The 15,471-nt window shown below is 32.7% G+C and overlaps 1 protein-coding gene and 1 pseudogene across 1 annotated transcript in view; one reads left to right on the top strand and one right to left on the bottom strand.

The window, feature by feature from the left end:
- LOC133180151 (receptor-type tyrosine-protein phosphatase alpha-like) overlaps nucleotides 1–10,969 on the bottom strand; it is a 38,899-nt gene extending 27,930 nt beyond the window's left edge. The window contains exons 1-2 of the mRNA XM_061314722.1: nucleotides 10,945–10,969; nucleotides 10,162–10,392 (exon numbers count right to left, since the gene is read on the bottom strand). Coding sequence (XP_061170706.1) covers nucleotides 10,162–10,392; nucleotides 10,945–10,969 — 256 coding nt within the window. The remainder of the gene's footprint in view (nucleotides 1–10,161; nucleotides 10,393–10,944) is intronic.
- A 1,957-nt stretch (nucleotides 10,970–12,926) lies between these two features.
- On the top strand, nucleotides 12,927–13,693 carry LOC133180150 (uncharacterized; annotated as a pseudogene).
- Nucleotides 13,694–15,471: the final 1,778 nt, after the last annotated feature.

Here is a 15,471-nt window from a genome sequence, read left to right as displayed (position 1 = left end):
TTATGATGATTTACTGAGCAGACTTCTACATCTACCTGTAGACATTTCCCCGTGATTTTACTCAGACAAGATAATACAAAGAGGCACATTCATATTAATTGTTTTTAAATTAAAATTTCAGAACTTAATATTTAAGTTATATGCTGTCATAGTTTTTATTAAACAGACAAATGAGAGAGAGAAAGAAAGAGAGAGAGAGAGAGATTCCGCCCCCCCCCCTTTTCAGGCTTCAACAAATGTTTCTACCTATATCAAACAAAAAATCTTAATTTTTTCTGAATTTATCAGGCAATGAAAGTAACTTTTTTTTAAATCAACAAATCCATTTGTTTGATAGTCATACTCGTTTTTCTTTTAATTTCCCTGCTTCAAGTTTCACACGAAGCCCACGTGCTTGTCCTGTCAATCAAAATCATTCGACACTGTGCAGGTGTGAAAGTTTCGTCACACCGAAGACGAAATGCTAGTATTTCCAACAAGTTTTAACATTTTTTTTATCATTCCTAGATTTGATTCCAACATTTCTAAAAAAAAAAAAAATGAAATACATTGGGCATTAACACTTGAATTTGAATCATACTCTATGTCAATTTAAAATACCACCGCCGACAGGTGTATATTTTGAACTACTGGCTTTTTAGATGTATGTTGTTTTGAGACTGCAGTTTTTGTGCTACAAAACACATTAACTTCTTTTAAAATGTTAATTAAAATATTCTGGAAATACTGACTAAGTAACCAATTTAGGGGGGAGGGCGGGGGAGCTCTTAATCATATCGAATGGCAAACATATAAAGTTTCGGGTTCTCTATACATGCAACTATAGACTTTATTTCTTATAGTAGTGAAAATCCTGTAGTGTATTACATTTAAATAAATAAATAAATATTTTTTAACCACACGATCAATTCATTTCGTTCCAAAGATATACAATTAACAGGATATCCGCAGTACTATGTATAATTCTCAGAACTAGTTCTATCATGTATTTCTGTAGTAATTAAAAAACGTGTCAGAAATAAATATCTTCGTAATTTTGCTGCAGTTTGTAAATTAATTGACTTGGATAATTATCTATCCATTAACGATTTGTTGTCTTAAACATAACAACAAAATGTTGCAGTGCTGGAAGTATCTAAATATTGCACGTATTTAAATTTAATTTTTCAGCATCGTTCTACATAGGGACATACTTATAACAACATTTTTTTTCCAGAGTAAATTACCTTACAGCTAAGTTAGAATGATAAAAAAATAATAAGCTAGAATATGGTGGATAATTTTTCCCATGAGATAATTATTCTTTAAACACGATATGTTAATTATTAAATTAAAAAAGCTGAAATCCTTACTAACAAAAAGATAAGTCCTTTCATTTGGGAGTTCCGAATGACATTGAAGACTGAACGATAAGTGAACGCTGAACGCAAGGTGAACGCAAAGTGAACGAACAAAGAGCGAACGCTGAACGTTTTGTGAACGGTGAACGCGAGAGCACGGTGAACGCTGAACGCAAAACTGTGAACGGAGAGCGAACGGTGAACGCACGCTGAACGAACGGTGAACGAACGGTGAGCGAACGGAAAAATGGGAAAGTAGAACGTTTCAGGGACTGTACTTGACGTCGATCAAACTTGCAGACGAAAAATGTTCTAGAGTGTGCAGAAATAAGGAAACTTTAGATGATAAAGGACTCCTTTAGTATCAAACAAACAATATAGAGGTCGGTAAATCTTTTTCGAAGCTTTCTTACCGAAAAAAAAAAAAAACAGAAGGAAGGAGTTTTGAAAGCTTTCTTAATGTGAATTTAATGAAGATCGACAATTGTTTGCTGACATCCTAAATCAAAAAGACATTCAGTATAATAAAATAAATGGTGCCTGTTTTGGAAGGTAAAGTCGAAGTTTACACCCCTCGGAAAACCATTGTCAACCTCCGCGGACGCGTCGGTTGACACTGCTTTTCCTGGGGGGTGTCAATTTTTACTGTTACCCTCCAAAACAGTTTAACCATTTTTAAAGTTATACTGAATGTCTTACTGATTTATTGCGGCCGCATTATTGTCTGATTTAGCCATTTCTGACTATATCAAACGAAAAGTGTTTGCGCATATGACGTAATAAAAATCCATTTTTAATGTCCAATTAACGAATTTTCGCACATCAGTAATCCACATCATACGTAGTTTTTTTTCAATTCAAATTTGGTGACATTAAATGTTTGCATAATCTAAAAATAAAGAAAACATCGCTGGCAATGCAAATGCAATTTTTCTTATTCACATCACATTGCATTCTCATACTTTTATGTCAAAATAACAAAAACATCATTTTTTCAAACGAAGTGCAAAAAATAAATTATTTTGGTTTGGAAATTTATTAAATATATTGAAAAAGATCGCGTTCTTCGGGGACAACCTTCGTACATGTAGTTATTCGTAACGAAAGCACGTCTAAATTTGCAGCCTTCCACCGCAATTTATTATTGTCATTGAATTGTTTCAAAAGTTTCGTAAATAAAAAACCAAACAAAGAAGAAAAACAAATAAATTCTCTTTCAAGAATGTTGAAATTTCTGTTTTGATATTTCATGAGACGTTACAGGTATAAATATTTAAAAATATGTACATAAGTAAATAAACATTGAATCCTCTATTAAGATTGTACTCTAACGGTTTGTACTTACAATATTGAAAAAAAAAATGTTCGCAGATCCAGGATTTTTTTCCTAGGTGGGGGTGGGGGGGACCCCAGTCAAAAAACATTTCTTAACCAGCCAATAAAAAAAAATAGCCGCTCACTTCTAAAGTTTCATATCTATGATACCAACTTAACACGGGTCCGCGTTTTCGGGGGGAAGGGGGGGGGGGCGTCCAAGGTCACTTTTCGTTGGTTTTGTATATACGTTTAATAACTGCAAATTCCAGGCGGGTCCGAACCCCAGATCCCCCTCTAAAGTCGCGATGAATATCCGGGTTCGAATCAACTGCGGGATGTGGAGACCGGTCTCTCGGATGAGACCGTGTAAACCGAGGTCCCTTGTCGCAGTAGGTGTTGGCACAAAAAAAATCACTCACTGATCAATGGCTCTGAGTGCCGAGTATTGGTATAAATTTGCAGCCCTCCACCGGCAAGTGGTGGCGTCTCCATATGAGTGAAAAATTCTCGATAGGGACGTTAAACAACAAATAAACAAAAAACACCAATCATTTGTATTTTCAGTTACCAAAGCAATTGCCTATGCTAAAATACAAATTGATAAATAGAATATATTCTTCCCGTATATCAAGTTAAATTGAAATTGGACTAAGTCCGTAGAAAAACAAATTAACAAATTCTAAATAAAAATTACAGATTATTAATCTTTAAGTGGCCATTGCAACAACCTCTATTGAAATCAAAATCTGATGAAAGGAATTGTATCTAGCTGTGTCCCACTTGCATAACAAGCTTTAAACAAAATACACCAGAACCGTAAAATTGGCGCTTTCGAAAAATTCTTTACAGAGGAACAGACGAAACAGGACGGACACCCTACCTTCGCATAAGGTCTTCCAGCCGTCTATCAGTAGAGCTTAAAATAAATGATAGATGTGTATATTTGAATAAAACTAACCTTTAACCACGACTTCACATAATTCTGTTTGAAATGAGGCCGCATATTCTGGGGGATAATCCATCTCATCCAACCGTTCGTTGTAAAATATAACATGAGACGCATGCCCAGTACAGTTTGTTATGAAGTCTAGGGGAGGTAACAGTGGCCCGTCTTTATAACACAGATGACCGTCATCTTTGTTGACAGTATTAGACAGATACAGAGAAAATCCTGCAAAACGGCCTTTTTGTCTGATTTCTGAAAAAAATATACTGTAGCTTAGCCCTACGCGTACGTTGTAGATGACTAAAATTATTACCATGTTATGGACGAGTGATCAATGACCATATTAAAGACAACAGTAGCAGAGTTGGTTTAACGGGCATCTGAGTATCACGAGTTTCTCTTTTTATGACCACTTAAGGTCCAACTGAATTTTCCTGGAATTATCTGACAAAGGTCTTACAGTTGATCTCTGTAATCATTTTCACATTAATGTCAATCTTGTCTCCTCGAGACGTCCATGAGTTAAAAAGACAAGGAACACTGTAAAATAAATATCAATAATTTAGTCCTATTCTTGTCATGGGTATCCATCTCTTATCCGCAACTCCTCTGATATCACTTAATAAAATTTAATCGGACTTTCTTTGTTTCAAAGTGCCATTGTTCACCTCCTATTATATATTGTTCCCCATAGCAAAACATAGACTGCCACTTTTTGATTTGACATATACATGTATTTCAGCTTTCCTATAGGAAAACACGGGCACCGCCATTCTTTCTATAATATCAGGGATACCTTTTTCTTATCCACAACATGTCCTTTACCACTAAATAAAATTTAATGATAATTTCACAGAATCTTTATTACATAGTGCCATTGTGCACCTCATACTGTATGTTTTGTTTGGACAGATATATGGGTTTTCCCATAGCAAAGAATGGATTTTGCCATTATAAGGGTTATGGAATTAATGTAATTCAAAAACAGCTTGTCCAGAGGATGAGCTTTAAAACAGAGAAAAATTCAAAACATTTAACAAATACATGACCAAATCAGCTCCACCCTGGAACCTAAACCCTAAACGAAGGGGCCATAAATTTTACGTTTTTAAACGGGTTGATTATTAAAGTCATGAAAGTACTCTGACAGCCTCACGTCTTGGAGTAGAGAAGATTTATGAGGATTACCTAACACACACATATGCCAATAGGTCATCTAATTTATAAAAAAAAACCCTAGGATTCACATCTCTTATCTAGAGCTGAAATTCTGGAACATTTATATCAGAGAAACTTTAATTAAGGTTATTACATTTCTTTTGCATGCACTTTTTTTTATTAGTTCGATAAAATAGTTAATGATAACATTATTCAAATTATGGGTAAAATATTTATAATTTGCTTTAAACTAAGCCATACATCCTGTAACTGCAGATTTTATGTTTCAATTTTATTTTCCTGAAAGCAATCATCTAAAAAGGTCCTTACATGTCCTTACATGTAATACAGGGAACCCCAATCTTTCTTTGTATGACAGAACTTCATTTCTGTTATGATTTCTGTCAACGATTATGCCATACACCCGTGCCTTGGGCTAAATATGAAAAGAAAGACCTGAACACTTTTCCGGAATGGATTAAGTGTTTTAGAAATACCTGTATATTAAAGAATCGTATACGAAATTTAAAGACAATATGCGAACTGTATATCCTTCCATTTTCACTAAATCAAAGGTGATACAAGAATAGGAAGAATACACGAGCAATATATATATATATATATATATATATATATATATATATATATATATATATATATATATATATATATATATATATATATATATATATATTATTATTATTATTATTATTATTATTATTATAACAGTAACTTGATCCAAAGAGTCGTATCACGTCAAGTTGACAGGCACGGATCATCAGATCAGCGCCTGTCAACGACACTTGATACGGCTCTTCGGATCAAGTTACTGTTATAATGATAATTTATTATATACCCCTTTACAACAAGCAAAATATAGTAAAAGGAAACTTTTTGGATCAATTACATAACTTTAATCTATTTAACAAATCATTTTATCAAGGAACTTTTTGATGCACGAGAATAAAAACGTCATTTATCTGTGCACTACGTCATCACTTTCAGAGAGATGTGATATGGATTCAGAAAACCACAGTGTGGTGATCCGGAATGTCGGATCACACAGTTACGTGATTGTATAAATTCAACAGTAAAACCGAGCAAAACAGTTGGGTATATAATAAATGACTGTTCCAGCAGGCAAGGCTCGTACCAATATCGTCTTTGTTAGCAAAGCTCTTTATTATAACTATATATTAGAAGAACTTGGTTTTAATTCTGTGTGGAAATCCAACCTCTAGTCTTACTCGCAGATAACTAAAGTTTTACTCTACCCTACCTTTATACTGGATTCCTAAACTTCATCAAAAGTCTTATTAATAAAGATACAATGCAGGGTTCAGCAAATGCTGTAACAAGCAAGTTTCTTTACTCCTTACAGGAGTATTAACTGTCGTAAGAGAGAAACGACTGTGCTACAGCATATTCTAGAGACGGTGTAAATCAGATGTGGATTCTCAAAAACTCCAAAGAGCTTTTAGAAAATTTAAAATGCCTTTTTTTCAAAACTTAGGACTTTTCTACAGTTAATAGAACCATGTTTGAAGATAAATTAAAAAAAATAAAACTTTTGATTCCAAAGACAACTGCTTCTTCAATAAAAAAAATCGGAAGTCGGAAAATTTCGTTGTTGTGATTGGCTGAAGAATGTATTCAGAAACTTCTACATGAGAAGAAGAAAGATTTGCTGTGGCCTTCAACTCAACATTTAGATATATGGGCGTTGTATTATCAATTTAACAATAGTTACTTCCATTCATATGTCGACTCGACATATCCCAGTGAACATGAAATGAGATGTTTTACTGACTATAGACGATAAGGACCAACCAACAACTAAATTGTATGACAAACGCGATGATTTCAGCTTTTCCATCGTTAGCTTTCCTTATTTATGAAGTAATATTCCGCTATCACCTGCATATACTGTTTATGTCTTAATATATATATATATATATATATATATATATATATATATATATATATATATATATATATATATATATATATATATTATATGTTTGAACAAATTTGAATCTACGCTACTCGAGAATGCTTCCATATAAATATAATTATTCATGACTTTGCTGTTCTTCTGTAAAACATTTGAAAACATTTTTCTATTTATTTCCATGTAAAACTTTAATCGCCAATTGTGACACTACTCTAGCCACAGGGGGTCATGATTTAACAAACGAGTTGAAAATACACTAGCTAGGGATGCTCCTGCATATATATATATATATATATATATATATATATATATATATATATATATATATATATATATATATATATATATATATATAGATAGATATAGATAGATAGATATATATATATATAATGACTAAGCTTGGGTCTGATGTTCTTGGGAAGAAAGTTTTCTAAAGACTTTTTCCTATAACTTCGTATGTAAAACTTTTGTCGCCTAATGGCCCCGCCCTATCTCCGGTGGTCACGATTTAAACAAACTGGGATTTACTCTAACCGAGGATGCCTCCATAGAAGCATGACTAATCATGGCTTTGCTGTTGTTTAGAAAAAGGTTTTTAAAGTTTGTTCGTTTAATATCCTATGAAAACGTAAATCACTTTTGTGGCTTCCTAGCCATGGGGTCAAGATTCCAATAAATTCAAATGTACACTTTATAATAAAGCAGTCACACAAGCTTAATATTTCCTGGCCCCGTATACAATGAGAAAAAAATTTTGAGAAGACGTTAATTTTTCACTAATTCCTATTTATCTTCCCTTGAAAGAGAACTTCGCCTTTCATTTGAACAGACTTAAATCTCTTTTACCACATGGTGGTTTGTGACTAGCTTGATGGAAATTGGCAAAGTGGTTGTTGAGAATTCAGAAATATAAAGAGTTTACAAACGACAGATGGATGCCAGACAAGTTCACTTTAGCCCCCGGCTCAGGTGAGCAAAAAATTGAAATTTTAAATATTGTTTTGGATATGCTACAGCTGCGAATGATACTTTCCCTACAATTCGCATAAATTGCGTTGATAATCACCGCACCGCTCAGCATACTCTGCAGAAATCATCGGCTTCATCACGTAACAAAGATCCAAGGTGCACCTGCTTGTCATCCAGGGACTCTGATTGAAAATAAGCCTACATCTTAATACTGATATCAATATTTTCTTATCACATAACATTAATTTTTTGTCGATGAATTGATTTGATTAACACATTCACTTGAAGTACGTGCCCTTTCTGTTTATCTTTCAATTTTTATTGGAATCATTAAAATGATAATAATAACCATTATTATCATCACTATTGTTTTGTTCACAGTCTCAAAAAAAAAAAAAAAAAAAAAAAAAAAAAAAAAAAAAAACTTATTAAGCTTTGAAAGTCCTGCGCTTTCTTTGGACTCTCTCTTGTAAAAATTCCTCGAAATACTTTATTCTGGTTAAGGTCGATTTGCGTTGCATGAATCTAACATGTATATATCTGATTCATTATTTTTTTTTGTTTTATTGAGTTACTTACCTGAATTTTAAGACTATATGAACACACTTGGCTATTTGAAGGAGAATCTTTCGTATATTTTTAAGTACATGTATTTGAATAATATAATAATCATTACTTCGGTGCCCAAACGGTTTATACTTGGAATTCAAGCAAAATTTGGATTTTTAATTCAACATTATTATACATGAGTGATGTCAATAGGGGATCATATTTCACAAGGAAAACAAAAATCTCAAACAATCTCTTATAGGGAAAATATTTAAACGACATAGGCGCTCCCTTGAGCCAAGGCTCAAGTGAGCTTTTCTGATCAATATCTGTCCGTTGTCTGTTGTCGCTGTTGACTTTTCGCAATTTCAACTTTGTCTCCCGAACCACTAGACCAAATTTGACCAAACTTGTCACAAAGCATCCTTGATTGAAAGGAATTCAAATGTGTTCAAATGGAGGTACACGCCCTCTTTCAAGGGGAGATATTTAGGAAATAGTAATAATTTGGTGGCATGTTTAAAAAATCTTCTTCTCAAGAACCACTGGGCCAGGAAAGATAAAACTTATATGGAAACATTCTCAAGCAGTGTAGATTCAAGTTTGTTCAATTCACGGCCCCTTGGGGTAGGGGGGGGGGGCTACAATGGATGATCAAAGGTTTACATAGGAATACATAGGAAAAAATCTTTAAAACCCTTCTTCTCAACAAAAGCAAAGCCATAATCGATCATATCTATTTGCAAGCATTATCAGGTAGTGTAGATTCAATTTTTTTTTTCAAATCATGACCCCTAGGGGTAGGATGGGTTTATAATAGATGATTAAAGGTTTACGGAGATATAGATAGGGAAAAACTTTAAAATCTTCTTCTTAAGAACAGCAAAGCGATGATTTATCATATTTATATAGAAGCATTCATAGGAAGTGTAGATTCAAGTTTATTCAAATCATGGCCCCCAAAGGTAGGGTGGGACCACAATGGACGATCAAGGTTTAACATATATATATATATATATATATATATATATATATATATATATATATATATATATATATACATATACATATATATATATATATATATATATATATATATATATATATATATATATTCCTTAAAAAATCATCTCTACAACAGCAAAGATTATGTCCCCTTGGGGTAGGGCGTTGCCAGAATAGAAGATAAAACTTATGGGAAAAATATTTAAAATCTTCTTAAGGCATGATTTGTCAAAGACAGATGGAAGCATCCTCAGTTAGTTTGTTCAAATCACCCCCTCACCTTAGGGGTAGGTTGATACAAATTATAAAATAAGAACTCCTAGCCAAATGCTCAGGTGAGCGATGTGGCCCATGGACCTCTTGTTTTTTAATGTTTGGAAATAATTGCATTTGTAAATGTAAATACATTAAATGATTTTTGTGTTAATCCATGCAGATAGTGTGGCCCGAAAACTACTTTTCCTCAGAGTTAAAAAAAATATTTAAGTTAAACCGTATGAAGACATGCACAATGTGATTGAATCAAAAAATACAAATATCTTTTATTAATAAATGTTTAAAAGAATTTTTTTTATATGTATAGTATGAATTATTGTTAGGACAGGTTAGAACTTCCCCAGCCAAATTTTACTGTTACTGTGTACATGTGTGGTACGCCATCTCGCATGAATTTGTAATGTCTCTTTTTCGCATCGGCGATAGACTGTTAAGTAGAAAAGTCTGTTGATATTTTTCTTAGCTTTCTGTTTAGTATATGATACGACGTTTCGTGTTTAAGAATATGTTTTATTTTTTTTTAAATTGATTGTTCATTGTGTATTATATTCTTTCATACTGTCCAGCATCGAGGGATAACAAAAATCCGCATTACAAAAGTTCATTAAATTTTAGAGTATCTGATATTTGATAAAAAAAAAACTTACCATGTTCCTTTCCATATGACTTATACAATATCCTGATGCTATACACACTGTAAACATCTCCCAGATCCACATACCACCACGTTTTCTTTACTGGTGCGGAAGGACCGATACTGTCAGTCTTCATACATGTCCTGTTGTTTCTGTCGACTGCATTAGTTGCCAAACATGCTGATTCAGGATAACACTGAACATGAGGACTTTGTTCCGATCCCTTACCATACGACAGGTCGTCTTCAAAATATGTACAAAATAAAATACCAAAGTCACAAATCGGACGAATTTGAATGGCCCCCAGTAACAATTAATTAAAAACCCAAATGCTTAAAAAATACCTGTTATTATTCATGACAAGTAATGAATATACATTTCCTTTTTTAAAAAGTACAAATTTGTCCACCATGAAAACGATAAATGTATACTTCATTATAGCTATAAGAGGCATTAAAAATCACCTCCGGTGGAACTGTAGACATTAAGTGATAAAAAGAACACATTTTTTCACATATGCTATGCAACATTTTACCAATTCATATGTTTATTGAGCAGTTGTAAAAAAGCATAGACTGTGTCAACATTTAAAAATCCCGTTTGCTCTCTATCAGTGAACATTGGAAGAAATGGGCGTAAAAATTGTTAATCCAGAATTGCAGTGCAAGATGATATATGGTTCTTTGAGTTGCAAAATCAGACTGAGATTACTTTCATATGGATAAATATGAAGTCCCTGATAAAAACGTAGCTCTACTGGAGGAAAAAGGCACCTGAACTCGAAACACATTTTACCATTTACAGACTTATGCATTCCCATGTTTTTAAGCATACCAAATTGATATTTTTCGTAAACGTACAAAGTTTATATTAATTAAGCCAAATTTATCGAATGCATTTTGAAAATAATTTGTACAGATTTTTTTTAAATTTAATAATCATTGCAAAATTACAAACCGATAAATAGATATAAGAATCTTCGTCGGATGATACTTGTATACAATGTATCTGTAACATCTTAAAATGATGAGTTTCGAAAGAGTTGGACAAAATGTTTTACATTTAATGAACCATGACAACACCCATCATTAAAATAAAAAGATAAATAGAATTTATTATCTGTATTTCAGTGCTGTCTTCTTGTGTGCGAAATTCTACCAAAATTGACACAAAATAAAGAGAAAAGTATTGCTTTGGAAAATTGTAATGGTCAGAATATTGCTTGACAATGTGATGGCAGAAAATCTTTCAACAGAGAATATCGGGAAAGGGTGTTCCAATATCTTAAATAGATATTATCTCCTATACTGATTTAGTTTTTTCCACCATACAAAAAAGTAAAATAATATATTTTGGCAAAGAAACTAATAACTTGTAAATGTTAAACTTATATTAAATTTAATTGCAGTAATGTAGCGCTGCTACAGTTTGTCAAAAAATGCCCAAACGATAGAATCTCAATTGTTAGCGATTGATTTTTGTATTAAGGTATTCTATCAATTGATAAGCGGAAATATGTCAAAGTAATGCGTTTTAATTGTGAAAAATATTTAGTGACCTTATTAAAAAAACAAAAAGAGAAAAAATATCCTTAAACTTAAGACTTTCAAAATCAAGGGCCTTTTAGTTTATAAAGTATGCATATCGGTAGCAGCTCTTGCATAATTTGGAAACTGGATCCAGTATTTATTGAACACTTACCATATGCAGAGGAAAAAGTAACACTGGTTAAAATTAACATCCAAAAAATCATTTTCGAGTATAAATTTGATCATCTGAGTTGTTCAAATTAACAAATCAAACAGTAAGTCGAAGTCATCTTTATAAAATAACTAACGTTCAAAAGTGATTTGTATTTGAAGAGAAACTACGGTTGGTTGTTCAAGCAATATTTAGGCGAGACCTGAAAATTTTTTTGCATTGTGCTATTTTTTTGTCGTAAGGGTACTCTATTGAACTAAATACATTGTAAATTGAAGGAAAATTTTCCCTGTGTATTTTTATTTCTTTAAATTCTATAGGGGTTTTTACTGCGGTGGTAAACAACTTAAAACAAATTACGCTTGGATTATAAATAAAAAATATGGTAAATGACGGAATTCATAAAATTGTCACTTGATACCGAAAAGAATGGTGCAGCTTCAACAACTGCCGGGGCAAATGTTGACGCAAAGTGGGTCATAGATTCCTCATCATGGTAGAGTTTTGAGGCAACAGTTGTTGCTGCTATGGAAGATTTATTTAGTTCAAACTTTTAAGTGAACTTTCTGAAAGCGATGCTGCAGTATATGGATTACTAAAAATACGTATTCTGCCCAATTTGTATGTCTGCTCTTTATTCTTCATGCAATTTTTACCAATTCTGGGAAAAAATAGTAGGATTTTTCAGAAGCGTTTTCTGAATTTTAGTTCATTTTAACCTACTTTAGACAGAGCAGTTGAAGAACTGAAACAGATTAAAAGTGAAAAAAGTCCAATTGAGTCGGTTAAATCTGAATTAAGTGAAGGTAGAAGGATTAAACTACTAGATATTACAATAAACCAGAATACTGAACACCAACTTTGACAGACACTTAACAACTATGTTTCTGCATTAGTGGAAAATATTGAAAGACGCTTTCCTGATGTTCCAATTTTAGTTGCTCTCAATATTTCCAATCCCTGCCACATTCTTGATAAGGACAGTAAAAGCTTCAATCATTTGGTGATGATTCTGTTGAAATTATTCACCAGCAGTTTCTCTAAAAATGTTGTACCCTTGCAGAAGTAAAAGCTGAATGGAACTTGTGAAATTTCATATTGCTAAAAAGAAATGTAAAATACCTGTCAATCCATCAGATGGTCTTACTCCCTTGGAATGGTGTTTGAGTGAAATAATGAAGAACAAAAATCAATACAATTACATGTGCCCTTTCTAATAAAAGTTGTAGAATTGGTACTTGCAATGTTTCCAATGCATGGCCAGAAAGAGGTGCCTCAAAAGAAAAGATCATTAAAACTGATCTTAAAAATAGACTCAAAAATGATATGTGAAATGGATATTGCTTCATATTGCTGTAAATTGCCAAGAGTTGTGCACAGAGGCGTGTGATGGTTTAGTTACTAATGCAGTCGAGAAGTGGATTACTGACAAGAAAAGAGGAAACTTCCTTCCAATAGGACTTCAGATAATATTTTCCAGTAAGATTGATAAAATATTATCTTGAGATATAATCTCATTCTGAGACCTAACTATGATTTAAACTCATTTAATTTAATATTTACAGGAGAGAATAGCATGAAAACATATATGGAGGGAGAAGTCCAGACTGAGACTGGATCCTTGTTACCATATGGCACTGAAGTTGGCGAGGAAGATGAAGCTGATGATGTTGTATCAACCTGTGATGATGACAATGAAAAAGATAGACTCTTTGAAAATACTCTACTTCAATTAAAAATAGCAAAAAACCTTAGGGAAGTACAGCAAAACAACAAAACTGTAAATTTTGAAAGTGAATCTGATTGGAAATCAGACGATGACTTTTTATTCTTAAAGTCCTGAAGCTGTAATGCATCAACATGAAATTAAAAAAGAATTTTGAAGGCTGTTTTGATTGGAAGATAGATTAAAATATAAAATAATATGCATGTGAAAGGGAGTAAATATACAGTATATTCATTGTAAAAACTTAGCACAGTTAATCTTTCTTATTAGCTCTAAATTGGTAAAAAAAGTTCAAGAATTTGTTAATGTTTCACAAATTGGTGAACAGAGAAAAAAAATCTTCAAAATGGCACTATTTAAGGTCAAATTAAGCAGTTCCTAGTGGTAGACATTTGATAAAACCTGTACTTTATGATGACCTGAGAAGCAGGAAAAGTAGTTTCAAAGATCTGGTCGAGGGGCTTTGCCCCTCCTTGGCCCCCCAAACCCCTCGCCGAAATTGGCTTTCCTTCTTTTTCAAATTATTTCCTTTTATTCAAACACTTATTGAATCACTGGCCTCAACGAATGACAAATTCTTTAAAAGAACTGACATTGTAGGAACGTTTTCTTTTGATATGGAAGCTTGCACCAAAGTTAGTGCAATGACAATTTGATTAGTTCTACTTGTCAAAGACAAGGTCCCAGGATCAGAAGGAAGTTTTAGACTTGTCAGAATTTAAAAAAAAACATAACATTTGAAATGTTATTCAAAATTATTCATCTTTCATTATTTTAATAAAAAAGAATTCAGGTGTCAGTATTTAATAAATATTCTTTTTATGAATGTCTGAAATTTTTACCTAAGTGTCTAGCTCTACGTTATATTGCCACCCTCGCTTATTGCCAGGAATTCTCCAAGAACGGATTTTCCCCTGTGTTAATACACCCGTTATATTGCCAACCCCGCTTATTGCCATCCGCCACTAGTTTTAGAGAATAAAATTTCAAATTAAATATCGGTGATACTGCTAATTATCTAGCGCGTGTCGGTAATTTGGACAACACATCCATGCTTTGACAGTGGTTGCGGTGAAGCATGACTGGCTGAACAAGGAATTCAGCTTGATTAAAGATAATCGTTGTATAAAACTCAAAATTAGCAATGTCTTTGCTGTTGTTTTTATACGGAAGCAGTATTATTTCATCACAAAAATGGAAAAGTTTGGGAAGAGAAAGCAAACAAATTTAGATACCAAAAAAAAAGAAAAGAAACCCAACAAATATTTGTACAACAAAATTTAAAACTGTAAACCGCAGATAGTTGCTGATCAAAGATAGTGCACCAAGCCATAATAAATGCAAAAATTTATTTTTTTGTCCCCGTAGATCAAGAGGCCATTCTATCGATGAAAAGGAAACCCCATCTCTTTTTTAGACTACTATAATTCCACACGTGAAAATAGCATCGTTTTCCGTTACTGTTTCAATATCAAAACAGAATGGAAAGAAAAAGTACTCAATTACTAGCAAACATGAGAATACATGTATATTACAACGGGATCATGAAGATTTAGTCATATACTCTGACACATGACTTTCCATTCGTCAGTCATGCCGCTTAATAAGTTTATCAACCGAACGTTTATAAAAACTGATTCAGAAATTCTTAAGATTGTGAAATAATCTATATATATAGCTACTTTCGATTCAGATGAAATTGACGATAAACCCTTAAATTTTTTTCATACCAAGAGACTACAACTGCTATTGACACCATTATCAGGTTGTAAAATTCATGGACCATGACAAAAGAGCAAAAAATTGATAAATGTTTCAAAATTCTCACATTTTCATTTCAATTCAAAATTTTTGTAAATAAACGAATTAATGATTTTTTTCCGAAATGAAAGCTG

This window comes from Saccostrea echinata, unplaced genomic scaffold (genome assembly GCF_033153115.1).
Source record: "Saccostrea echinata isolate AGI-Se365-2 ecotype Australia unplaced genomic scaffold, CSIRO_AGI_Sech_v1 ptg000006l, whole genome shotgun sequence".
NCBI lineage: Eukaryota > Metazoa > Mollusca > Bivalvia > Ostreida > Ostreidae > Saccostrea > Saccostrea echinata.
This window is presented reverse-complemented; position numbering and strand designations above follow the sequence as displayed.